The sequence below is a fragment of the Rana temporaria genome, chromosome 4, assembly GCF_905171775.1.
Source record: "Rana temporaria chromosome 4, aRanTem1.1, whole genome shotgun sequence".
NCBI lineage: Eukaryota > Metazoa > Chordata > Amphibia > Anura > Ranidae > Rana > Rana temporaria.
In genome coordinates, this window is record NC_053492.1 from 16,430,379 (window position 1) to 16,457,472 (window position 27,094).

Consider the following 27,094-nt stretch of genomic DNA (forward strand, 5'->3'; position numbering starts at 1 on the left):
TCGAGAATGCAGGTACACTGATTCAAGTATAAGGCCTTGTACACACAACCTTTTTCCTCGATACAAAATTCATCAAGAAACTTGGTGGCAGAGCTTTTTTGCCGAGGAAAACGTTCGTGTGTATGTTTTTCGTCGAGAAAACTGTCGTGGATCTCGACGAGAAAAAAAGAGAACAAGTTCTCTTTTTTCTCGTCGGGAGTCTCAATTTTCTGGTTGTGGTTCTCGTCAGGCTGGTTTACGACGAGAAACACGTTAGTGTGTATGCTTAGAAACCCGCGCATGCTCAGAATAAAGTATGAGACGGGAGCGCACCTTCGGTAAAAGTAGCGTTTGTAATGGAGATAGCACATTCGTCACGCTGTAACAGACTGAAAAGCGCAAATAGTCTTTTACCAAACTTTTACTTAACACGCAGTAACATGAGATTAACAAAAGCAGCCCCGAGGGTTGTGCCAGTGGAATCTAACTTCCCCTTTATAGTGCCGTCGTACACGTTGTACGTCACCGCGTTTGAGAACGACGAGATTTTGTCTTGACAGTGTGTACGCAAAGAAAGCTTGACAAGATTCTCAACAAGCGTGACAAGGAACTCGTCGAGGAAAACCATGTTTCTTTTATGACGAGTTTCTCGGTCGTGTGTACGAGGCCTAAGCCGAGAGGGGTATTTTCAGCCCTAAAAAAAGGGCTGAAAAACTTGGCTTATACTCGAGTATATACTGTATCTTAGTGCTTCAAAATATGACCAGTGCATAGAAAACATTACATGATACTAACTTTGTTATATGCCCATGTAAGCTTTAACTCAATGCGTATTTTGTTTATGTACATCAAGTATGAATGCACTTATAGTACATTTGTTTATTAAATTTAATTATGGAAAAAAAAATGACCAAACAATGCTTTCTTCTAACTGGCCAAACTTTACTTGTTACCGATGTTCTCTGCAAGTTTATGAAGATCTAAAAAATGAAATAATTGAAAAAAGCTTCCCTTTGACATCAATTCTATATAGTAAGATCAATAGCTAGATTCAGGTAGGGCGCCGCATCTTTAAGGCGGCGTAGCGTATCGTATTTACGCTACGCCGCCTTAAGTCAGAGAGGCAAGTACTGTATTCACAAAGCACTTGCCTCCTAACTTACGGCGGCGTATCGTAAATGGGGCTGGCGTAAGCGCGCCTAATTCAAATGAGGATGGGGGGCGTGTTTTATGTAAATGTTTGGTGACCTGACGTGATTGACGTTTTTTACGAACAGCGCATGCGCCGTCCGTGTACATATCCCAGTGTGCATTGCTCCAAAGTACGCCGCAAGGACGTATTGGTTTCGACGTGAACGTAAATTACGTCCAGCCCCATTCACGGACGACTTACGCAAACGACGTAAAATTTTCAAATCTCGACCCGGGAACGACGGCCATACTTAACATTGACTAGGCCACTATTTGTTCGACTAACTTTACGCCGTAAACGGCGTATCTTTACTGCGACGGGCGCACCCACGTTCATGAATCGGCATATCTAGGCATTTACATATTCTACGCCGAACTCAACGGAAGCACCACCTAGCGGCCAGCGGAAAAATTGCACCCTAAGATACGACGGCGCAGGCTGTCGTATCTTAGCTAGGTTTAAGTGTATCTCAGTTTGAGCATACACTTAAACTTACGACGGATTCCGAGTTACGTCGACGTATCTACTGATACGCCAGCGTAACTCTCTCTGAATCTGGCTAGAAGTTTTTATTTATTCAAATTTGTCCTGTTTTTACTGGCTGATAAGAAATCTCGATTGTTCCTCTCTGGTCTCAGCAGAATAATATAACATTTGGAAAGAAATATACAGCTTAGTAGTCCAGCGCTGGAGGCCAAGATGGCAAATATCTGAACAGCCACTGTGTATTTGCCACTGGTGCTCAGATAGGCCGGGATGAAGGAGATCCAGACACAACAGAAGACCAGCATGCTGAAGGTGATCAGTTTGGCCTCATTGAAGGTTCCTGGAAGGTCTCTTGCTAGGAAGGCCACTAGAAAGCTTATCATGGCCAGAAATCCCATGAACCCTAGAGTTAAGTAGAAAAATATTTTCTCTCCTTCATTACACTCAAATGTTATCTTATGGCTTTTGGTGTTCAGCATGGGAAACGGAGGGGACCTGTAAAGCCAAAATAAACAAATGCTAATCTGCAAAACAGAACAGATCCCAACAACACTCCGAGGGATGGTAGGACCCAGCCATTTCCTCAAAGGGCTGTTCAGTCTGGTGGCTTTAAAGGCAAGTATCACCATGATAGTCTTGGCCAAGACTGAGGAGATACAGATGGAGAAGACCACGCTGAAGAAGGTTTGTCTGAAGCGACAACTAAAAGTGGAAGGTTGACCAATGAAGACCAGGCTGCAGAGGAAGCAAAAAATGAGAGATATACACTAAAAAAACGCGCTAACACAACACCATAAATATAGGCAGCGGCTAGCGTGTGATGACAAGAAAAATAAACAATATAAAAAGCCGCGCCAAAATAACAAAATAAATATAATAGTACAACAGTCCACAGGTAGTGTAAGTAATAGTGGATATTGGATTGATTCTCCAGCAGAGAAAAAAACACTGTATTGATCAGAGGCTGATTTGCATGTAAAGATGTTGATTTTTCAATGCACCGGGTGACATGCATACAGTGTGTGAGATCCCACCACCGGAATTGTATATCAGCTTACCAGATAGCAAGCCTTTGGTGCAGTTGGCTATAACCCAGCCACGGCCTTTAAATCCCCCGGGCTCAGATTTCCAAGCAAAAGACAGCTGAGGTTTGAAGTTGGTATGTATTTCCGATTTAGGACACCCCACAATTCATCAGCAACCACAGTATACCGATAAGCGTAGCCCAATCCGGCTCACATGTAGACAGGAGAATAGAAAGGGACGCAATAGCGTGATATCGTAGGTATACAAATTTATTTAAGAAAGTAATGTACTTACACTTAGGCAGTATAAACACAGCATTAAACAGATAAAACAAGCCGGCCGGCTTACGGAGCCCTCCTCCTAGGCGTGGTGACGTCACTGACGCTGCCTTACGGAGCCCTCCTCCACGTCACCACGCCTAGGAGGAGGGCTCCGTAAGCCGGCCGGCTTGTTTTATCTGTTTAATGCTGTGTTTATACTGCCTAAGTGTAAGTACATTACTTTCTTAAATAAATTTGTATACCTACGATATCACGCTATTGCGTCCCTTTCTATTCTCCTGTCTACATGTGAGCCGGATTGGGCTACGCTTATCGGTATACTGTGGTTGCTGATGAATTGTGGGGTGTCCTAAATCGGAAATACATACCAACTTCAAACCTCAGCTGTCTTTTGCTTGGAAATCTGAGCCCGGGGGATTTAAAGGCCGTGGCTGGGTTATAGCCAACTGCACCAAAGGCTTGCTATCTGGTAAGCTGATATACAATTCCGGTGGTGGGATCTCACACACTGTATGCATGTCACCCGGTGCATTGAAAAATCAACATCTTTACATGCAAATCAGCCTCTGATCAATACAGTGTTTTTTTCTCTGCTGGAGAATCAATCCAATATCCACTATTACTTACACTACCTGTGGACTGTTGTACTATTATATTTATTTTGTTATTTTGGCGCGGCTTTTTATATTGTTTAAAAAATGAGAGATACCAGCAGGATGTAGCTCAGCTCTCTATTGGTGGCTTTGATAATAGGTGTTTCCTGATATTGAATGAAGATAATTAGGATGCAGAGTGTGAGAGCTGACAACATGACAACTGTTAACACCAGCGTGATTCCCAATGGGTCATCATATGATAGGAACTCCAAAACCTTCGGGACACACCTGTCCTTTTCCTCATTGGACCACTGATCGAAGGGACATCTGATACACTCGTCCATATCTAAATAAGAATATGAAAATATAATATTGATGCTCAAAATTAATTATGTCTTTGGTTGTAGTATTTTATAAAGGTATTGTGAATAATAATCCTATCAGCAGTGTATCTAATGCCGCATACAAGAAAATCCGACAAGAAAAGTCCGATGTAAGCTTTTGGTGGGAAATTTCGACCGTGTGTATGCTCCATCGGACTTTTGCTGTCGGAATTTCCGCCAACAAAAGATTGAGAGCAGGCTCTCTATTTTTCCAATGGAAAAAGTTCCTATCGGAAATTCAGGGCCAGATTCACAGAATAGATACGACGGCGTATCTTCTGATACACTGTCGTATCTCTTGTTGTATCTATGCGGCTGATTCATAGAATCAGTTCCGCATAGATAGCCCTAAGATCCGACAGGTGTAATTGACTTACACCGTCGGATCTTAGGATGCAGTTCCTCGGCCGCCGCTGGGTGGAGTTTGCGTCGTTTTCCAGCGTCGGGTATGCAAATTAGTTACGGCGATCCACGAAGGTTTTCGCGTTCGTTACGTCGGCGCAAGTCTTTTCTTCCCGTCGCAAAGTTAAGTGTGCTATTAACATGGTGTAAAATTACTCCACCATGTTAAAGTATGGCCATCGTTCCCGCGTCGATTCTGAATTATTTTTTTCCGACGTAATGACGTTACGCACGTCGCGATTCACAAACACGTCGGGCCGCCGTAATTTCGCGCAAAGCACGTCGGGAAAATTACGAACGGAGCATGCGCAGAACGTCCGGTGCGGGAGCGCGCCTAATTTAAATGGTACACGCCCCATTTGAATTGGGCGGGCTTGCGCCGGACGGGTTTACGTTACACCGCTGCAAGTTTGCAGGTAAGTGCTTTGTGAATCAGGCACTTGCACTGAAAACTTGCGGCGGTGTAACTTAAAGACGATACGTTACGCCGCCGCAGATCTCTATGAATCTGGCCCTCTATTTTTCCAATGGAAAAAGTTCCTATCGGAAATTCAGTTTGTCTGTATGCAATTTAGACGTGCAAAAAACACGCATGCTCAGAATTAATAAGAAGAGTTGAACTGTCTATTGAACTTCATTGATCTCGGCTCTCCGTACGCGTTGTACGTCACCGCGTTCTTGATGGTTGGAATTTCCGACAAGATTTGTATGACCGTGTGTATGCAACACAAGTTTGAGCCAACATTCCGCCAGTAAAAAGCCATGGTTTTCTTATCGGATTTTCTGACTGTGTGTACGCGGCATAACACATCCTACAAGTGTGCTACTTGGGATGGGGACTAAAGGCAAAAAAAAGTAGGGTCTCCCCCCAAAATCAATACAAGACCTCAATCCGTGATTAGGGCCCAATATAGATAATAAACGAGGACCACTCAAAAAAGTGGGGGTCCCCTAAGTAACTATATCAGATCCTAATCCAGGCATACTACCTGGAAAGCAACAAAGGTAGACAGCAAACATGCATCTCCCCAAACCCAACTAGGCCACATGGTTTCCTTTTAACATAGGGAGGCACCATGTCCTTATGTTGATAGGGACTAGGGCCTTTTCTCCACTACCCTGGCCCAATGGAGTGGGGAGCTTATCAGAATTTAGAAAGTCCCTTTAAGATAAGAGTCCTCCCGCTATCTGCTTCCTCCCCCACATGAATGTGTAAGGGACACTGACTTTAGCAGAAAACTGCAGTGTTAGTAATACTGCTACAAAATGTATGACTTCCCACTGCAGTCGGACATTTAGCTTGGTAAACAAACACCTTATTTAGTTAGCCCATTCATGAAACAACAAAAGTTGAACCAAATCCTACATTGGTATGAGCCTCATCTCTAATCTTTATATTCAAACTCCATAACCCTTCTATCTCTCTCCATCTTCAATCTCCAATTTCAAAGATCCAGCGACTTCACTATCTGATACCCGTGTGATTGGTCATCTCTCCTTCAGAGCAGGGTATGCAGTCATAGCAGCAGATAGGTCTTCCTTGCAGAGAGGCTTTCCTGTACCCAGGCCGACAGCTATTGCTGCAGACAGAGATCGGCACCTGCCAAGAAGACACAGTCATCATGAATGGCATATTGAGGAAGCAGACCAATAGAATTGATGTTTCATAAGATATGAACCCTTCTTTGTGTCATTAAAACAAATGCAGCAAGAGTTTGCTTTGTTTTCAGACTGTAATGGGCTAGCCAAGATCCTTGAAAACGTGGGGACTTGCATGCATAAACTGCTTGTATTATGACCCCTGTAGGCCAATTTCTCCCCCAAACAGGACCAACCTAGTCATATGAGTGAGGGCAAAGAAGAAATATATAGCTAGATTCAGAGAGACTTAGGCTGGCGTATCAGTAGATACGCCAGCCTAAGTCTGAATTTGCGTTGGCGCTAATTTAAGCGTATTCTGGTAACCAGATACGCTTAAATTAGGCTCAGATACGAGCGGCGTAAGTGTCTTACACCGTCGTATCCTACAGTGTAATTTTTAGGCTGACCGCTAGGTCACTAGATACGCCTATTCACGAACGTACGCCCGGTCGACGCAGTACAGATACGCTGTTTACGTAACGCATTATCAGGCCTAAAGTTATTCCATCAAATAGCTGGAATAGTAATGTTAAGTATGGCCGCCGTTCCCGCGTCGAAATGTGAAAAGTTTACGTCGTTTGCGTAAGTCGTCCGTGAATAGGGTTTTTACGTCATTTACGTCCACGTCGAAATCAATAGGACCGTGCGGCGTACTTTATCGCAATGCACACTGGGATATGTAGGCGGACGGCGCATGGTCAAGCCCCATTAACATAAAACACGCCCCCTCAGCTAAATTTGAATTAGGCGCCATTACGCCTGCCCGATTTACGATACGCCGCCGTAACTTAGGCAAGTACTTTGTGAATCATGTACTTGCCTCGCTAACTTACGGCGGCGTAGTGTAAACACGATACGCTACGCCGCCGCAAAGTTAGGACGCCCTTTCTGAATCTAGCTAATAGTGTCAGTCTTAGTGACTAGTAAAATAGGAGCAGTTGTGCAAGAGTTTCTATTTGATTGTTTTGTTCTCTGAGAATCCTCATTTGAAACTGTCATAATCTGCGCTGTTTATAGGAGAGTGTTAGTAGATCTGGCCAAAAAAGACAGAATTCTCTCACCTGTCAATGGTCACCTTTGGTCAATAAAAACCTCATAGATAACCTGCCCACTACCATTATAAATTCACTGCCCAACCATTATTTTTATTGTTTACTTTAATTTCTTTTTATTTGATTTTGAAATGACTGGTACATCAATCGGTTATTTAGACAAGTAACCATCTTTCAATATACAAACATGCGTGAGAAAACAAACAAAAAAGGAAAAAACAACAAGCTACCATCAATACTGAGCTTGTATAACCGGATGTACCTAGTATCTACTAAGTCTTCTAGCCCTGTATCCAATCTCCTCCCCCTCCCCCCACCCTCCCCCTAACTATCTAAGGGAGCGTACAACCCCATTAACTAATCCGCTAATCGATCAGGCGGGAACATAAGAGAGTAGGGGGCCGTGATTTACCCTTGTCTCTTGTGTTGGTAGTAAAAGTCATGTACCCAAAATCGCTAATCCCTATTAGAGCTCCCGACAGTCCTGCTCTCGCCGCAATAAGTGGCAGCCACTTCTAACGGAAAAAAGGGGGGGGGCATGTAGCCCTGGAAGCACTTTCTCTAGTACCATCCTCATAGGTTCCCTGCCGCCCTCTGCCACGGCCCCCATATATTAGTAAATTTCCCAACCATTATTTTTATGATTATGCCCAGAACTGGTTGAAATACATCAGTGGTTATCAGTGGTGGCTGGTGCTCAATTTTCTTGGGGGGGCAAACAAATTGAAACCTTCTGTATAAAAAAACATCAATTGCAGCCTCACTGTGCCATCAAAAGCAGCCACTGTGCCCAAAAAATGCAGCCACTGTGCCCATCAAATGCAGCCACTGTGCCCATCAAATGCAGCCACTGTGCCATCAAACGCAGCCACTGTGCCATCAAACGCAGCCACTGTGCCATCAAACGCAGCCAGTGTTCCCATCGAATGCCGCCACTGTGCCTATCAAAAGCAGCCACTGTGCCCATCAAATGCAGCCACTGTGCCATCAAATGCAGCCACTGTGCCCATCAAATGCCGCCACTGTGCCCAACGAACACAGCCACTATGCCCATCGAACACAGCCACTGTGCCCATTGAATGCAGCCACTGTGCCCATCAAATGCAGCCACTGTGCCCATCAAATGCAGCCACTGTGCCATCAAATGCAGCCACTGTGCCCATCAAAAGCAGCCACTGTGCCCATCAAATGCAGCCACTGTGCCATCAAATGCAGCCACTGTGCCCATCGAATGATGCCACTTTGCCCATCTAACACAGCCACTGTGCCCATCAAACGCAGCCAGTGTGCCCATCAAAAGCTACCAGTGTGCCATCAATTTCTGCCACTGTGCTATCAAATGCTCCCACTGTGCCCATTGAACGCTGACACTGTGCCCCCCACCCGCCCGTGGCAGCGAGCGGTGTCCCCCATGCTCCTCCATGCCGGCGATGTCTTCTCCCGCCCACTCCTACCGTCCTCTCCTTTGATTGGATGCTTTATCAGCATCCAATCATAGAGCCTGTCGTTTCAACCAATCAGGTGATGGGTAACAGGCCCATGCTATGATTGACTGAGAGGCGATTCAGTGTTAGGAAACGATTATTCATTCACTTTTCTAACACAGCTGGGTGAACTACGAGTGCTAAGCATGGCACTCGCTGTTTACCTTTTTTGACGCCTATTAGAGCCTATGGTTTTAATCAAGTGCTCCAAAAACAACCCCTGCAGCTGTAATTCAAGCACCCGACACCCGAAAAGGGGTCGGGCACCTGAACAGGGGGTGGCAGCGACGGCCATAGATAGATTCATGCTATGCATGAATTTATCTATTGTTGATTTAGGGGGGTGGCTGGAGAGAGGGGGCAGCGCCCGTGCACCCCTTATGGATGCACCGCCACTGGTGGTTATTATTCTTTGTGTTGTAAAGCCTCGTACACACGATAGGTTAACCAGAGGACAACGGTCTGAAGGACCGTTTTCATCGGTCAAAAACCGATCGTGTGTGGGCCCCATAGGTTATTTAACCATAGGTTAAAAAAATAGGAACTCGCTTTAAAATTAACCTATGGATTCCTAACCGATAGGTCAAAACCGATCGTTAGTAGGCACGACCATCGGTTAAAAAACCCACGCATGCTCAGAATTAGGGTTGTCCCGATACCACTTTTTTAGGACTGAGTACAAGTACCGATACTTTTTTTCAAGTACTCGCTGATACCGAATACCGATACTTTTTTTTAAATGTGTCCCCAAATGCAGCCATGTCCCCCCACAAATGCAGCCATGTCCCCCCCATATATGCAGCCATGTCCCCCCCATATCCAGCCATGTCCCCCCATATCCAGCCATGTCCCCCCCATATCCAGCCATGTCTCCCCCATATCCAGCCATGTCCCCCCCCATATGCAGCCATGTCCCCCCCATATGCAGCCATGTCCTCCCCATATCCAGCCATTTCCCCCCATATGCAGCCATGTCCTCCCCATATCCAGCCATGTCCCCCCATATCCAGCCATGACCCCCCCCATATCCAGCCATGTCCCCCCATATGCAGCCATGTCCTCCCCATATCCAGCCATGCCCCCCCCCAAAAAAGCAGCCATGTCCCCCTTACCGTACTTGCTGCCGCATCCCCCCTGCTTGGTTAATACGCGCGGAGAACATTACAGCTTTGAATAGCTGTAGTATCTCGCGCCGCGCTGCGTATAGACACTCCCCCTTGCTCGGGATTGGACAGTTCACCCGAGCAAGGGGGAGTGTCTATATGCGGCGCGGCGGGAAAGACTACAGCTATTCAAATGAATGCTGTAATGTTCCCCGCCCGTATTAACCAAGCGGGGATGCGGCGGGATGCGGCGTAGCGGCGGAATTCGTTCGGCGGCGGCAGGGGGGGGGTGTTAGTATTCTATTTTGGTATCGGGGGTATTTGCGGGAGTACGAGTACTCCTGCAAATACTCGGAATCGGTCCCGATAACGATACTAGTATCAGTATTGGGACAACCCTACTCAGAATCAAGTTGACGCATGCTTGGAAGCATTGAATTTCTTTTTCCCAGCACGTCGTTGTGTTTTATGTCACCGCGTTCTGACACGATCGGTTATTTAACCTATGGTGTGTAGGCGTGACGGACCATCAGTCAGCTTCATCGGTTAACCTGAAACACCGGTCCTTCAGACCGTTGTCCTCTGGTTAACCTATCGTGTGTACAGGGCTTAAGATCTTCAGTAAATGTTCCTCCACATCAAACTGGTCAAACCATGTCTTGGTCTTATCTTGTCATGTCTATGGAGCTGGTTTTGTGCACAGGGGCAACAGAAAAGAGACTTTCCCAGACTGATACAACAACATTAGGAGCCCACATATAAAGCCACCAAAATCTAACAAAATGATAGTGAAAGTGGTACAGCATCAATTACCTGTAAAAAGTTGTCATTCCAGAGCATGGCGCTAAAGTTTAGGCTGATCTTATCACCAACTTCGGCTTCGGGGTCAATCTTCCCTACTTTCACCAGGTTAAAGCTATCATTGGGGAACTGCATGTTCAAGACATCAGAGGAAGCAGGAAGGTCCCCCTCGGCATTAAACTTCATCATCTCCCCGGACTTTGCATGGAAACTGGTTTTCTTGAGGTAACGGAGCACCTGTATTATTTTTTGGACACCAAAAGCATATTGGAAGTTTTTTGTTTGGCCACATTTAAAGCCCATAAATAAAAGGAAACATTGCGCCCCTATTTCCCCAGTTGATAAATGTTTTAATGCTTATTTTTTCAAGTAGATGGTCTGACTTTTTCCACTTTTTTGTTAGTCTATGACCCCCCTCTTGTCAACATAATCCTGTAAAATGCAAAACCAGTGACAACCGCTTGTCCAGGACTGAACATTAATCATATAGAAATGCCCTCCAACATTACTGTGAAGATCAGACCACTGGCTTCCGTGGCATCACAAATTAAAGTAATTACCGTATTTATCGGCGTGTCTTGCCTAGGCAAATTATGTCATACATCCAGGGCTCAAGTCCTGTGGGAACGTGTGGGAATGGAGTTCCTGCACTTTTTTCACAGCAGGAACTCAGTTCCCTTTGCAGGACTAGAACAGCCGAGAGCAGCCGAGCCGCCCGAGCCAATCCTTCACTAAGCGGCGATGCCCAGCTCGAGTCACTGACAGGGGCAGGTGAACCTTAGTAATCCTTTATGTTACTGGCCGCTTCCTGTATATGGATTCATCAAGTAGTGTGCGGGTTTCCGTCACTTCCTCGATGCCGCAATGTCTCCTGGGAGCTTTTGTCATTGTTTTGTCATTGTTCCCAGGAGACATTGCGGAGGTCTGCCACAAGATATCGCAGGATTTAGAAAGAACTTGCTTGCTCCTGGGAGACATTGCGGCATCGAGGAAGTGACGGAAACCCGCACACTACCCGATAAATCCATATAAAGGAAGTGGCCAGTAACATAAAGGATTACTAAGGTACAGTGGATCGAAAAAAAAATGCGGTTTAGTAATTATGCATATGAGCGTATAATTTTTTTTTTTTTGGTGGGGGAGTGGGTCTTGGGTGGGAGTTCCCACACTTTTTTCCCCAGGACTTGACCCCTGCATACATCCCAGCAGTCCTCAGGAGGGGAGGAGAGGAAGAGGGTTTTTTTCAGCTAAGCAAACCCTCCTGCCTGCATGTTTGAGCTAAGGACAGGTGGATTCTAGGAAGTAGATGCTGCATGAATCATTTGCCGAAAAAGGGTCCCAAAAGGTGACCCAAGGTTGGACTTTTAAGGCACAATAAACACTAAGGCCCAGATTCACTGAGAGCGGGCACACATTACGCCGCCGTAGCGCAAATAATATACGCTACGCCGACGCAGCGCAGAGAGGCAAGCATGGAATTCACAAAGCCAGTGCTCCCAAAACTGTGCTGGGTTTCTAAGGCGTAAGCCGGCATAGGTGGAAGTGGGCGTGAGCCATGCAAATGAGGCGTGACCCCATGCAAATGATGGGCCGAGTGCCAGACAGATACGTATAACGAACTGCGCATGCGCCGTGACGTGGACGCATCCCCGTGCGCATGCTCACGACCATGTCGGAAAAACTGCCTAAGCTACGCCGGATCACTGCGTACGGCCTGAACGTAATCTACACCCAGTCACACACGTCCAACATAAATTACGCCAGCTTGGGTTCCCTGGTGCAGCCCTTTGCATGTCTGCTGCTGGGTTACACCTCCTTTATGGGGCTTAACTTTACGCCGGACGTACAACTTACGCGCACATCGCGTAACCTGTGTTGGGCGCACGTACGTTCGTGAATCGCCGTATTTCCCTCATTTGCATATTTGAATGGCAAATCAATGGGAGCGCCACATGCGTCCAGCCTAAATGTGCGCCCACGCTACGGGGGCGTAGGCAAGTTACGTCGGCGGGATTAAGCCTATTTTTAGGCGCATCTTGGTTTGTGGGTCCGGCGCACAGATATGCCGGCGCATATTTGCACTTACGTGGCGTATCTTGAGATACGACGGCGCAAGTGCTTTGTGAATCCGGGCCTAAGGGTGTAGAAAAATACTTGTGTTTATTGAGACAATAGATACATACATGATACGAAAAGGAGCATGAAACACAGTTTAAAAAACATATATATTAAAGAGCATAATATATAGTGAGCCCTAGTGCATCAACGCGTTTCACTGTTAAGCTTCATCTGGACACATTGGGGATTTGTGAGTTGCAAAGAAAGGATACAGTTCTCACTGTCTTGCAACAGAGTCAGCCTTATTCAACAAGTAGTCAAAAAGGGGTAGTGTCCAGCAAAAAAGAACTGGCTCGCAGAGAGAACGATTCTTGTAGCCAGGACTGATATAGGCCAGCTATTGGCTCGTATATTTCAGGTATCCTCGTATGGTAATCTCAAACAGGGGATGATATATATATATATATTTAGCGGAAAGCAGCCGATAACCATAGATTAAATACCGAGATATGGATGAATAGAATCCCACAATGCGAAATGTCAATGGTTGATAAAGTCCTCCGATATAAATATTTTTCTACACCCTTATTGTTTACTGTGCCGTAAAAGTCTGACCTTGGGTCACATTTTGGGACCCTTTTTCTGTATTCCCATATATTATTTAAGGATGAGGCAATGTGAGTGCTTGCTCCTCTTATTTTTATGAATCATTTGCCCTTACTTAAGATGGCCATGGCCAGAAATGCCAAGGGTGTGTTTTTCAAAGTAAGTTAAAAAATGTGACCACAATTTGATTGCTTGAGAACTGCTACAACAATTTATGCAATTCCATATTTGATGATTTATATAGGCAAGGGAAACATTTATCACTTTCTGCATACTATATGTGCTACGCTGGTGTTGTTTATATGTTGATTTATGTACAGTGCTTTGTTATAATCCAAATAATTAATAAAATGTTATGTTCTAGACATGTGCATTCAATTAGGCCAAATGCATTTTCGTCCGAATTTCAGGTATTTTCGTTATCGTTTTAACAAACGATAACGAAAGCACAGAAAACGAAAATCGAAAGATCCGACATAAACAAATGCTTTATTTTCGTTTTCCTTGCGGTCGAATGTGTCTAACCTTAACTCTTTTAGTCCAATATTATTCTACATAGAGAGAAAAGATTTGACATAGAGAGAAAAGATTCGACATAGAGAGACATGAAGATTCGACATTGAGAGACATGAAGAGCCTAATTTTTTTTTTTTTTTTAATATTCTGTCAAATCTTTTTTTTATTTTTATTTTTTTTAGAACATTCGACAGACACCATAAGCCTGTCAATGACAGATTCGACATAGAGAGACATGAAGATTTGACATAGAGAGACATGAAGATTCGACATAGAGAGACATGAAGATTCGACATAGAAAGACATGAAGATTCGACATAGAGAGACATGAAGAATCAAAATTATTATATATTTTTTTTAAAGATTCTATCGAATCTTTTTTTTTTTTTTTTTAGAACATTCGACAGATACCATAAGCCTTCAATGACAGATTCGACATAGAGAGACATGAAGATTCGACATAGAGAGACATGAAGATTCGACATAGAGAGACATGAAGATTCGACATAGAGAGACATGAAGAGTCAAATTTTTTTTTTAAGATTCTGTCGAATCTTCTTTTTTTTTTTTTAGAACATTCGACAGACACCATAAGCATTCAATGACAGATTCGACCTTAATTTGGATTTTCGGACGAATGCATTTTTTTAAACGAAAAACGAAATAAATAAAAACGAATTTCGGGAGTAACTAAATACATTTATTTTTCGGACGAAAACGGAATTACGAAACAAAATATTTCAGTGTGCACATGTCTACTATGTTCCAAAGCAAGAGCGTATACCTACACTGATTGTTTAGGTTATTTTTATATGTGGAATAGCAGGCAAAGTGAATGCGTATTGGTTCATTAAGCCATTTGTAACTCACCTTCCAGTGTTGAGCATCATTAATATTTTCACACTTCCCATTATACAGTTCATTTGATCTGGAATTACAGCCAAGGAGTGAATGCAGAGCATGTCCATAGGCATACACAGCCAGGTAAGCATGATAAGTGTAGCTGAGATCATTTGTTTCAAATATCTGGGCAACCTTATTTCCCAGTTCTTCTTCCCCGGTGCAGGTCACACCTGCCTTTATATCAAGAGTATTTGACTTCTCACTATCTCCATTAGTCCAGAGGCAGCTGAATGCTTTCTCCCAGAATGGTCTAATAAATGGGTAACTTGAGTTGGCATTTGGGTGAAGGTTCAAAAGGAATTCCTCAAACCCCGGCATTGTTCCAGTATGTGGAATCAGTCCAATGGTTCCATTTAAAACCTGCCAGGTTTTCTTGGAGAAATCTCCAGGTGAAAGTCCAAAGTGATCCGAAGCAATGAATATTTTTCCAGTAGCCCTCCCATCAAACAAAGCTTCTAGCAGGGCCTTAACATGGACATCCTGGCTGTGAAGAACAATCACATTGACAGAGCTTCTTTTAATTACATCTACTACTCTCTTAATCTGTTCATCTGAATAACTGAAATGGATCTTCTCCATAAAAGCAATGCAGCCTCCATTTCTTTTTATCCCAGCTTCTATAATCTGTCCACCTTGAAGCCCAATATCATTGTCTGCCACCAGCATGCCGACCCACGTCCAACCAAACTTCCCAACAAGGTCAGCAAGAGCCTCTATCTGAAGTAAGTTAGGTACAGTGCGGAGAAATGATGGGAACAATATTTTATTGCTGAGAGCTGAAAAGGTAGACCCGTAACTTATCTGTAAGGAGATACACATTTATATCAGTGAAGGGTGAATTCGAATTTGTGACATTGTTTTATTGCTGCCAATGCCTTCCTTTCCTAGTTATAACCATACCTCACCATTTATTATGTAGGTGTTCCTAGGACTGAAAATTAACATATCCCCAATTGGAACACAGAGAGAAACATGTCATGTTTTTTCAGATGGATGGTTATCTGTGTAGCGCTACAACCACAGGGGCCACTGTTTCTTCCAAAATAGTACAGAGGCTGCCCACCAGCGCAAGCACCATTCCATACACACTGGCTCCATTAATACAGTCTAGGCGATATAATAATATTTATTGCTTGAGGAACTTCAAAAAGGAGAGGGGTTAGAGCATGGGATACTCCAAGCTGCTTGCTCAGTAACAGGAAGACACTTTTCTCTATGCTCACACTCCAGGATCCTTCTGAATACAGGGGGATAGTCAGTACTCTGAGAACCTGTGGGAGCTGTCTCAGTCCAAGCTACCTTTAACACTAGGGATGAGCCGAACACCTCCCCCCCCCCTTTGGTTCGCACCAGAACCTTCGAACGGACCGAACATTCACACGAACATTTAGAACCCCATTGACGTCTATGGGACTCGAACGTTCAAATTCAAAAGTGCTCATTTTAAAGCCCAATATGCAAGTTATTGTCGTAAAACGTCTTTGAGAACCCGGGTCTTGCCCCAGGGAACATGTATCAATGGGAAAAATGTTTTAAAAACGGTTGTTTTTTCAGGAGCAGTGATTTTAATGATGCTTAAATTAAAAATGTTTTTTTTTTTTTTTTAAATCCTTTAAATATTGTACCTGCTGGGTGTCTATAGTACAGTATGCCTGTGAAAACGTCCTTGAGAACCCGGGTCTTGCCTGAGGGAACATGTATCAATGGAAAAAAAGTTTTAAAAACGGTCGTTTTTTTCAGGAACTGTTTTTCCATTGATACATGTTCCCTCGGCCAAGATTTGGGTTCTCAAAGACGTTTTCACAGGCATACTATAGACCAGTGTTTCTCAACTCCAGTCCTCGGGGCGCACCAACAGGTCATGTTTTCAGGATTTCCCTCAGATCAAACTGCTGTGGTAATTACTAAGGCAGTGAAACTGATAAAATCACCTGTGCACAATAATGGAAAGCCTGAAAACAAGACCTGTTGGTGCGCCCCGAGGACTGGAGTTGAGAAACACTGCTATAGACACCCAGCAGGACAATATTTAAAGGAATTTTTCTTTTTTTTTTCTTTTTAATTTAAGCATCATTAAAATCACTGCTCCTAAATCTTTAGGTGCAAACTACAGAGCACACGGCCAGTACACACCAAGTAGCTTTAGGTGCAAACTACAGAGCACACGGCCAGTACACACCACGTAGCTTTAGGTGCAAACTACAGAGGACACAGGCAATAAACCACGCAAGAATACTGCAGCTAGCACAATCACCTGCCTGCCAGTAAATTAGGAAGAACTGATCTAGCTAAACTATACAGTGTATAAATATATGTACAACACCTGGGATGTATATATATCCTCTACACACTGTAACATTAACTGACTAGCCTGCCTGCCTGCTCTATCTACCTGCAAAATAATGACACTCTCTCTGTCCTCTCTTAACCACCGCAACACACTACACAAGGCCGACCTGCAGGCGGCCTTTTATAGTGTGGGGCGTGTACTAAACCCCCTGAGCCATAATTGGCTCTCCGTTTTTTGCAAGCTGTGATTGGCCAAGCATGCGGGTCATAGTGCATGCTTGGCCAATCATCAGCCAGTGATGCCGCAGTGAATTATGGTCTGTGAAACGTAACTCGAATTTGGCGCGAACTACCCGTTTTGTTCGTATTTCGACGAACGAACGAACATACGATGTTCGAGTCAAACATGAGTTCGACTCGAATACAAAGCTCATCCCTATTTAACACTTATATTTTAAAAGCACACAGTCACCAAGAAATAATCCAGGGTCATTGCTCTCAATTCCTCAAGACATGCTCCAGCTTCCACTGGACACGGTCCAGTGAGGATGAAAACATTTCTCCTGACCTGATCCCCTTTGGTGATGTCCTACAGCTAGTTCCTCAGAGAGATCACTCCAGGCCCTCAGCTCTGCCAAAGCCGAGGCCTCAAGAACAGCTACACAGTCCACAGGTGGCCTCAGACACAAAAGCCCCTGAAACTTTTTAACCCTCCTGGGGAGAAGGAACTGTCTTTCCAGGGCATAAAACTATGTTTCACCTCCCCAACCACCTTCTGGACATTCTCCTCCAATGATTGGTTAGGTCATGATACATATTCAGACTGGCCATTAGCCTCTCCCAGCCCCATGTTATAGACACTTCTTTTAGAAGCAGGGGGAAGCAGTCAAACTCCCAGCCTGTGAAATACTGAACAGACCAGAGCAAACAATCGCTAGATTTTCCGAGCATCCTACACTAGGAGGGTTCTACATCTGTATGTCAAGGGGGTAGTCAGTGTCTATTCTAGATGGCATGACAATCAGTTATAGGTTAGGTTCAAAAAGAGTATAACACCACTCAGACTGTGGATAAAGATTTCCTTGTGGATGCAGGCCCCGCCTCACCACCGTCAATAGTAATTAAAGAAAAAGAAAATTGGTCGCAGACCGTAGAAGGAAGAACTGTAGAATAGTTACTTTATTGTCATGGTGCCAAAGGACGTAGACAGGACGTTACAAGAACATTGGTAGACCAGTTTCAGAGGTTGTGAACACCGGTCTACCAATGTTCCTGTAACGTCATGTCTACGTCCTTTGGTACCTTGACAATAAAGTAACTATTCCACAGAAGTTCTCCCTTCCATGGTGTGCGACCAATTTTCTTTTTCAACAGCTATAGGTTAGGCCACATGCAGAGTGTGTTGTTACCACAGGAAGACTACAGATGAGCTCTCTCTGCATATTAGTCAAATAGTAAAAACACAACATGTGTATGTAATTGTCAGGGAAGAAACCGGAGAAAAACTGGCATGCTTGCTCCTGTTTGCTTACCTGTTAACGACCCGGCTTACTCTGACCTGCTCTGGCTTCTCTCCTGGCTCTGAACCGACTTATTTCACAGACCTGCTCTTTGCCTGTTCCAGATTGACTTCCTGTGTTTGACCCCGGCTTAATCACAACCACACCTCCTACCTCTGCTTCTGACTGTATTCCTGTGTTTGACCCCCGGCCTGGCTTTTGACGACGTCTCTGCTTTTCCACCTGCTAAGATCCGCCAGCTCCTCCAGGGAACCTTTGTCTCTGACCGCCTTCTCTGCTCTGGGGTGTCTACTTCTGGAACCATCAGACAGCTTCATCGGCAGGCAACCCGTGCATCTCTGGGCAGAGCACCCTCTCTCTCCAACTCCAGGGGTACTCTGCTCTCAGCCCCAAGAGGAGCCCTCTCGTCACCTCAGCCTCCAGCCTGGTACGTGACAGTAATGACAGAAATAGCTGCCCTGTGTCAGCCGTTACATATTCTGCAATTAACCTCCCTGGCGGTATGATTCTTTCAGAAAAAAGGTGCTGAAAGCGGTACCATTATTTGCAAGGAAATTTGGCGTTTTATACTGTAGGCCTGTAATTTTTAGGAATAACTCATTTAAATCTGTCCAAACCAGAGTCTAATAGGCATCCCGGGTATGAATTTTTTTTAAAAACAAAATTATAACTGAACCACTGGCACTCACACCATTTGAGTTGGTTTGCCAGGCAAAGGGGCTAGTGGCAGGACGGGTTTCTGTGGTCTATACGTCCCTCGCTGAACCAAACTCAAAGCTCCCTTATATGAAGCATTGGGAAAAAGACCTGAATATTGTTTTTGAATTGTCAGATTGGCAAGATATGGCTTATAACTTATCTAAAGTCTCTATCAATACCACGTTAATCGAAGCCAACTATAAAACTCTTTTACGGTGGTACTTGGTACCGACTCGGGTGGCTAAAATGCATGTATCTGCTTCGCCTAATTGCTTTAGGCATTGTGGTCAATTGGGGACAATGTATCATGTTTGGTGGCAGTGCCCTACGGTGATCAGGTTCTGGATCAGGATTTTTAATTTGATACATTCAGTGACGGGGGTGAATATCCGTAGATCCCCCGAGATAGCTTTATTTCACAGATTGCCTGATGAGGTGCCCAGGACATCAGTGAAATTAATCTTGTACATTTTGCTAGCGGCAAGAATCGCAATAGCCCGTCAGTGGAAACAATTGAGTATCCCTCTGGATTTTGTTAAAAATAAGGTAAATTGGATTATGGTAAATGATAAACTCACGCATATACTCCATAATAAATCGGAGAAATTCGAGAAAATTTGGGACCCCTGGATTCAGTATATCTCGGTTCCCCAATGAGCTCTGAGTTGACCCTCTTCTGCTCTTTTATTCTCATACCCTTTTACTTTTTTCTTGTTCTCATTTTTCCTCTCTTCTTATTTTTAATTTATTTCCTTTTTCCTTCTTTCTCTTTCTTTTCTTCCTTTAATGCTTGTTGTGTTTGACCATACGGTATACTAGGTCATATTGGAATCTTATCTGATCTTTAGACTCTCAGGAAACGGATAAAGATTCCTTGTCATATATTACACGGTATTGCTCTTTGACTCTTAATTTACTTGTGTTAGATTGTATAATGGTGCCCAAGCTCCTATTGGGGCTTGCGGTGATTTTGGCCTGTCTCTATTTGGGGCTAATTTTCAATTTTTTTTTTGTTTATTGTATCTCTATTTACAAGGCCTTAATACTGTGTAATGAATGGAATCGCTATTATTTTTATTTTCTGTTTTCCTTCATTGAAATGTTATTTGTTTAACGAGTGGCCTGTGTGTGCCGACTATTCTGTTCTTTTCTTCAATAAAAATATTGAAATACAAAAACAAAATTATAAATTATAATCTAATAAATAACTATAAATAATTATAACAAATAATAATATAATTATAATAAAAATTATTCAATAATGTAATCAACTCAAAATCACTGAAATTTGCTCAGTTGCAGAATTGTCGCTGTCATTACTTTTATTTTTTTATGACGAATTTCCCCACAAATCGCTATCGCACAATTCTGCAAGTGATTATAATTTATTATCGCTGTTTTCTAGCTGCTCTAAAACCATTTTTGACATAAAGGGACACTTTTGGTTGCTATGGACAATCTACAGTTTGCAGGCAGAAAGAACAGTTTTTATTATATAAAAGTACATGTAGGGCACTGGGCAGACCACTAGGGACAAGGGGGGTGTGTTTTTTACATACAGTACTGTAATCTATAAGATTACAGTATACTGTATGTATTGTGTTTGTTTACCTTTTTGAATTTGGTGCCATTCTCCGCCCCCGTGCGTCGTAACGTCGCAGGGAACGGAGATCGGCGGCACAGGAGGACGCTGTGTGAATCGAGCGAGGACCCGCTCGCTCACACAGCGCGGTGCCATCGCTGGATCCAGGGACAAGGTAAGTAAACTATGCCTGTGGATCTAGCGAGGCGAGCCCGAGTCTGACTCGGGGTTACCGATCGCAGCACAGAAATGTAACCCCGAGTCAGACTCGGGAACACCGCTAGGAGGGTTAAGGAATATCTCTTGTATGTTTTGATAACAAATTGATAAGATGATTTAACCACTTAATGGCACGGCTGGGCACAGGCACGTACTTGTACGTTGCCTTTAAGAGCCCAGCCGCGGGTCGCGTGCCGGTCCGAAGCTCTGTGACTGTGGGACCCGCAGAACCGATCGCCGCCAGTGTCCCGCGATCGGTCACAGGAGCTGAAGAAATGGGAGAGGTGTGTGTAAACACACCTTCCCAGTTCTTCACAGTGGCAGTGTCATTGATCGTCTGTTCCCTGATATAGGGAAAGACGATCAATGACGTCACACGTCCAACCCCGCCCCCTACAGTTAGAAACACATAGGAGGTCACACTTAACCCCTTCAGCGCCCCCTAGTGGTTAACTAGTCCCAAACTGCAATGGTAATTTTTACAATAATCAATGCATTTTTATAGCACTTTTTGCTGTGAAAATGACAATGGTCCCAAAAATGTGTCAAAATTGTCCGATGTGTCCACCATAATGTCACAGTCATGGAAAAAAATCGCTGATCGCTGCCATTAGTAGTAAAAATTATTAATAAAAATGCCATAAAACTATAATCTATTTGGAAATGCTATAAATTTTGCGCAAACCAATCAATAAACGCTTATTGCAATTTTTTTTACCAAAAATGGGTAGAAGAATACGTTTCGGCCTAAACTGAGGAAAAAAGGTTTTTTTTATATCTTTTTGGGGTATATTTATTATAGCAAAAAGTAAAAAATATTGCATTTTTTTCAAAATTGTCGCTTTATTTTTGTTTATAGCACAAAAAATAAAAACCTCAGAGGTGATCAAATTCCACCAAAAGAAAGCTCTATTTGTGGGAAAAAGGGTCGCCAATTTTGTTTGGGAGCTACATCGCACGACCGCGCAATTGTCAGTTAAAGCGACGCAGTGCCGAATCGCAAAAAGGGGCAAGGTCCTTAGCCTGCATATTGGTCCGGGTCTTAAGTGGTTAAAGTAACCTGGTTACTTAAACTCATCATAGATCAATATCCAAAACTTTTATAAATAGGACAATAAATAGTTTTAAAGCTGAATTTCTGATGGAGAGAAAAGATCACTACTCAATCCAGGCATGTAGGCCCTAAAACGAATAAAATTAACTTGTTAGTACAGCAAGTATAGGTATCTGAACCTGTGATTATAGTAGTCTTCTGTTGTAACTTGCTGAGAAAGCAGAGTAAGGGACTCATTGTTTAGGAGAGCTCCTTCACTATACAATCAGTATGCAGTGGGGAAATTGGTGACCAAGGTGTATTCATTGGGGTAGATTCAGTAAGCAATTGCGTCTGCGTATCCATAGATACGCAGCGCAATTGCTTAGTTGCGCCGGCGTAACGACTTTTCTGTATTCAGAAAGCTCGTTACGCCGACTGCAGCCTAAGATATGACTGGCATAAGGCATAAGACGCAATTTACGTTCACGTTGAAGCAAATGGCGTCCTTGCGACGTCATTTACCACAATGCACGTCGGGAAAGTTTCCCGACGGAGCATGCGCACTGCGCTCGGCACAGGAACGCGCCTAATTTAAATGATCCACGCCCCCTACGGGATCATTTAAATTACGCGCGCTTACGCCGGCTATTTTTACAGAGCGCCCGCGCAAATTACGGAGCTACTGCTTCGTGAATAAAGTGTAGCGCAGGTAATTTACGGAGGCGTAGCGTAAAAACGGTACGCTGCGCCTCCGTAAGAGGGCGCAAATGTACCTGAATCTAGGCCACTATCAACAGTACAGAAAAGAGAAGTCACTGACCTAGCCAATAGTTAGAATGTCTGGTTCAAAATCTGGCTAAGCAGAAATACAACTGTTTTGGCAGGTAAAGCGGTCTGCTATATAATCCACTTATATTTAGCTATTTTTCTAGAATTCCGATTAAGGCATTATGTATTAGCATAAATACATCCATATAAAGCACCTATAATTCTTATTTACCTGTGGGAAGTGGAAGACACCAGTTATCTGGGCAATAGGAATAGATAAGAAGGAATAATTGTCACCTACAATCCCAGCCATGGTTGAAGGTGCATGACAGTTATATCCGGGAAAGGGGTTTCTAAGTCCTGACAGCAGGGACAGAACTCCTCCCACGGCCAGGAGCTCCGACATACAGGAGTCCAGCACACTGAAGCCAAGGGTGATGTTAGGCAGGAGGTCCAGAGAAGTGTTAATTTCATCCACTGCAAACATGAGGCCAAGAACATCCCGGTAATATCGAATGTTGAACCTGCACAAGATGAGAGAACATCAAGAAATGTGTTGGATTATGCTAGCTGTACACATGGCCATTATTATTCTCACTTTTGCTCCATGACATTTTTCAAAAATATGTGTGGAAGATGAAATACAGATGGAGAGAAGATGACTGAATTAAGAACAGCCGGTCTCTATCCCTATATAGACTTGAACAAACATGACTGAAGATAAGGTCATTTTATAAAGTCCCATACATACCCAACATTTAGCTATGGACGTTGAACAAAAAGCAGTTCTATTCTTTTTTTTTTTTAAGTGTATTTTTTTGTGCGTGTACTCAATCTGCCACCTTTCTCCATGCCCTGGGTGGCGATGGCGGGTGTGTGAGGGGGTCCTCCCACACAGCCCGCCCTACCTGCTCCGCTTTGAAGCTTAAGGGGGCAGAGAGACTCCCTATAAGGGAGTGAGAGGATCTAGCCCGCTCAACCAGCCCCGTTAGTTCTTTGCCTCTCTTTTTTTAGAGACCGCGTGGTCAAAGTGCGTGCATGTTAACCCAATTTCGAGTGCGTGAAAGTGTGGTGGGTTTTTTTTTTGTGGGAGGGGGGTGGGCGTAATAAGCGCAGGCTTACCTCGCATAGCGCACCCACCGGGAGCCGGGCTGAGACCACCAAACTCAATTCACATGTAGCCGAGACCGGGATCCGAACCCCTAGCTGCAGAGGTGAATGGCTTGTCAGCACAGTGCCAATCGCGTTGAGCCACCGCAGCTCCTGACAGCAGTTCTATTCTTATCAAAATATGGAAGTTATTGATAAAATTCCTTTTGGACGCCAATCTGTTGGGGGCTTAGGAGACCTCCTTTATCCCACCTTCTCTTAAAGATATCTTCCAATCAGAGTTTTCTAGAGACCTCTGTAGTGTCTGTCTGTAGCTCTTCTCACCACCTGAGATGCTGAACAGCTTCCTATTTGATCTTTTAGGACAATCTTGCCCTGTCTCTTGCTTCTCATGAACCTTAAACTCTTTGCTCCTTCCATGAACTTACAATTTTAGGCTACAGTTTGTTTCTGCACTTTCTGTTTACCAGATTATTGTACTCTCTCCAGTCAATATCTTGATCCTAGCTCATCTCACCACCTGAGATGCTGAACAGTTCCCTATCTGATCTCTCAGGACAATCTTGCCCTGTCTCTTGTTTCTCATGAACCTTAAACTATTTTCTCCTTCCTTGAACTTCCAACTTTAAGATACAGTTTGTCTCTGCACTTCCTGTTTACCAGATTATTGTACTCTCTCCAGCCAATATCTTGATCCTCTGCATAGCGCAACTTTTTTTGTATCTTAATCCTCTGCATTACTGTAGCTGTCCTTATCTCAACTACTACTCATTACCGACCTTAACTTGTTTACTGACTACACTTCTGCTTCATCCCTACATGCTATATCTGCTACTGGACCCTGGTTTGCTTATCTCATGGTGGGGCGATCCTGAGGAGTGGACCACCACCTAGCACTAACATTCAGCAAAACCCATCTCCAACATCAGGAGCTCTGGTGAATACCAGTTAGTGCTTAAACCCCACACTTCAGGCGAGCCTGCTTCGTCCGCCAGGGTGACCTGCTTGTCCAGCTGCTCAGTGGGAGCTTCTCTATAGCCACAGCTACTGGTCTCCAAGCCTGACCTTGGTCGTGACAGTGTTCCTTGAAAACATAACTTATGAAACCTTTAAATACATCAGGGGTAAATAAAGTTTAGGCAGACAGTATTTCCAAGCTAATCCTAAGATCAAGAACTCAGGAACATGACCTCAAAGAGGAAAGTTTAAAACTCACCTAAGAACTCTCCTCTAAGGCCTCGTATACACACGATAGGTTAACCAGAGGACAACGGTCTGATGGACCATTTTCATCGGTCAAAACCGATCGTGTATGGGCCCCATAGGTTACACCCTGGTAAACATATACGCTCCGAACGACCGCCCTATAAAATACGTAGCTGAGATACTGGGGAAGTTAAAAGAGTTTCGAACAGGAAAGGTAATATTGGGAGGAGACCTTAATTTCTGCATGGACCCAAAAATTGACAAGACACCACAGACACAGGAAGTTAAGAATACACAGATAAGAAAGTTTAAAAAAAGCCTCCATGGAAACCAATTGGTCGATGTGTGGAGAACTTTAAATCCTGAACAGAGAGACTACACGTTTTATTCACCGGTACATGGAAGCTATTCCCGGATCGACTACTTGTTAGTAGACCATAACACCCTGGAAATGGTAGTTGAAACTAAAATTGAATCGATTACAGTATCCGACCATGCCCCAATTAGCATATCCCTGAAAATAGAGGGAAACCAGAAGCCAAGACAAACCTGGAGACTCAATGAAGAGCTATTGATGGAGGAATCCAGCTTAACGAGGATAAAAAAAGATCTTGAAGAATACTTTAGGCTAAACGACATAGAGGGAATATCGACAGCAACAATATGGGATGCACACAAAGCTGTAATAAGAGGGACCCTAATATCGGAAGGAGCAAGAAAAAAAAAAGAAAAAAGCCGCAAAAAGGACGAGTTAATCACGGAAATATTTAAATTAGAACAGAAACACAAAATAACGGGAATGAAACAAGAACTATACCAGGACTTGGTGAATAAACGAAACAAACTTAAAGAACTTATGGACCAGGAAATAAGAAGAGAGTTCAACCTCATTGCAAAGGAAAGATACAAATGGGGAAATAAAACACATAAACACCTAGCCAGGATGGTTCAGAAGAAGAAAACAAGGAACTATATAGAGAAGATCAAAAAAGAAAACGGGCAGGAGGCACATACAACAAAAGATATCGCTGAAACCTTTAGAGCATATTATGAAAAGCTATATGCAGTCGAACAGACAATCCGATCAGAGGAGGAGAGAAAGGATAAGACCTCAGAATTCCTCAATTCAGCCGGACTGACAATAATGAATCAAAATGATAGTTTGATGATGGACAGACCAAAAGAAATTCAAACAGCCTTGATAGGATGTGCGTCGGGTAAAAGCCCAGGGCCAGACGGCTTTACGGCTACATATTATAAAAAATGTAAGGAGATTCTCCTGCCGGTACTATGCAGATATTTCAATGGCCTAGGAGGAGATTTTGGCATGAGCAGAGAGGCCTTAGAGGCAATCATTACAGTCATACCAAAGGAAGGCAAAGATATCAAAAGCTGCTCTGGGTATAGACCGATTTCCCTCTTGAATGCCGATACGAAATTATTTGCGAAAGTATTGGCAGAGAGAATCAAACAGAATATGGTAAAACTGATCCACCCCGACCAGACAGGTTTTGTCCAGGGGAGGGAGGGAAGAGACAATGGCGTCAGAGCCCTTCTGATTCTTCAAAAAATAAAAGAAAATGGATCCCCAGGCCTACTCCTGTCGATAGACGCGGAAAAAGCGTTCGACAGGGTAGACTGGGGATTCATGATACAAACCTTGGACAGAATAGGTTTTGGACGGAGGATGTTAGACTGGATCAAGGCTCTTTACCGATCGCCAACGGCCAAGATAAAAGTAAATGGTAGCCTCTCAGACTCATTTATAATGAAGAACGGAACAAGGCAGGGATGTCCTTTGTCCCCCCTTTTGTTCGTTTTGTCTCTTGAACCTCTCCTGGCTAAGATCCGTAAAAACGTGGACATTGAAGGAGTTAAGACAGAGGAGGAGGAACATAAGCTATCAGCATTTGCAGATGATGTACTCTTTTACTTGGTGAACCCTATAACATCAATCCCCAACCTGCTGACCTTATGTAAGCTATATGGGGAAATTTCAAACTTTAAATTAAATGTCACAAAAACAGAAATATTAAAAATAAATATAAATAGGATAGAGGAAAGATTATTAAGATCAACTTTTCAATTCCCCTGGAAGAGGGAAATTAAATATTTAGGAATTTGACTAGCAAATACTATAAAAAAAATATACGAAA

General features: G+C 43.6%; 1 protein-coding gene across 1 annotated transcript; it reads right to left on the reverse strand.

The window, feature by feature from the left end:
* Window positions 1-1,740: 1,740 nt before the first annotated feature.
* Window positions 1,741-24,436, reverse strand: LOC120935557 (extracellular calcium-sensing receptor-like). Its single transcript, XM_040347607.1, has 7 exons — window positions 24,393-24,436; window positions 22,855-23,146; window positions 14,395-15,310; window positions 10,439-10,752; window positions 5,822-5,945; window positions 3,674-3,906; window positions 1,741-2,424 (listed from the first exon to the last, which is right to left on the reverse strand). Exons 1-7 carry the CDS (start codon window positions 24,434-24,436, stop codon window positions 1,741-1,743), a joined length of 2,607 nt encoding a protein of 868 aa, XP_040203541.1.
* Window positions 24,437-27,094: the final 2,658 nt, after the last annotated feature.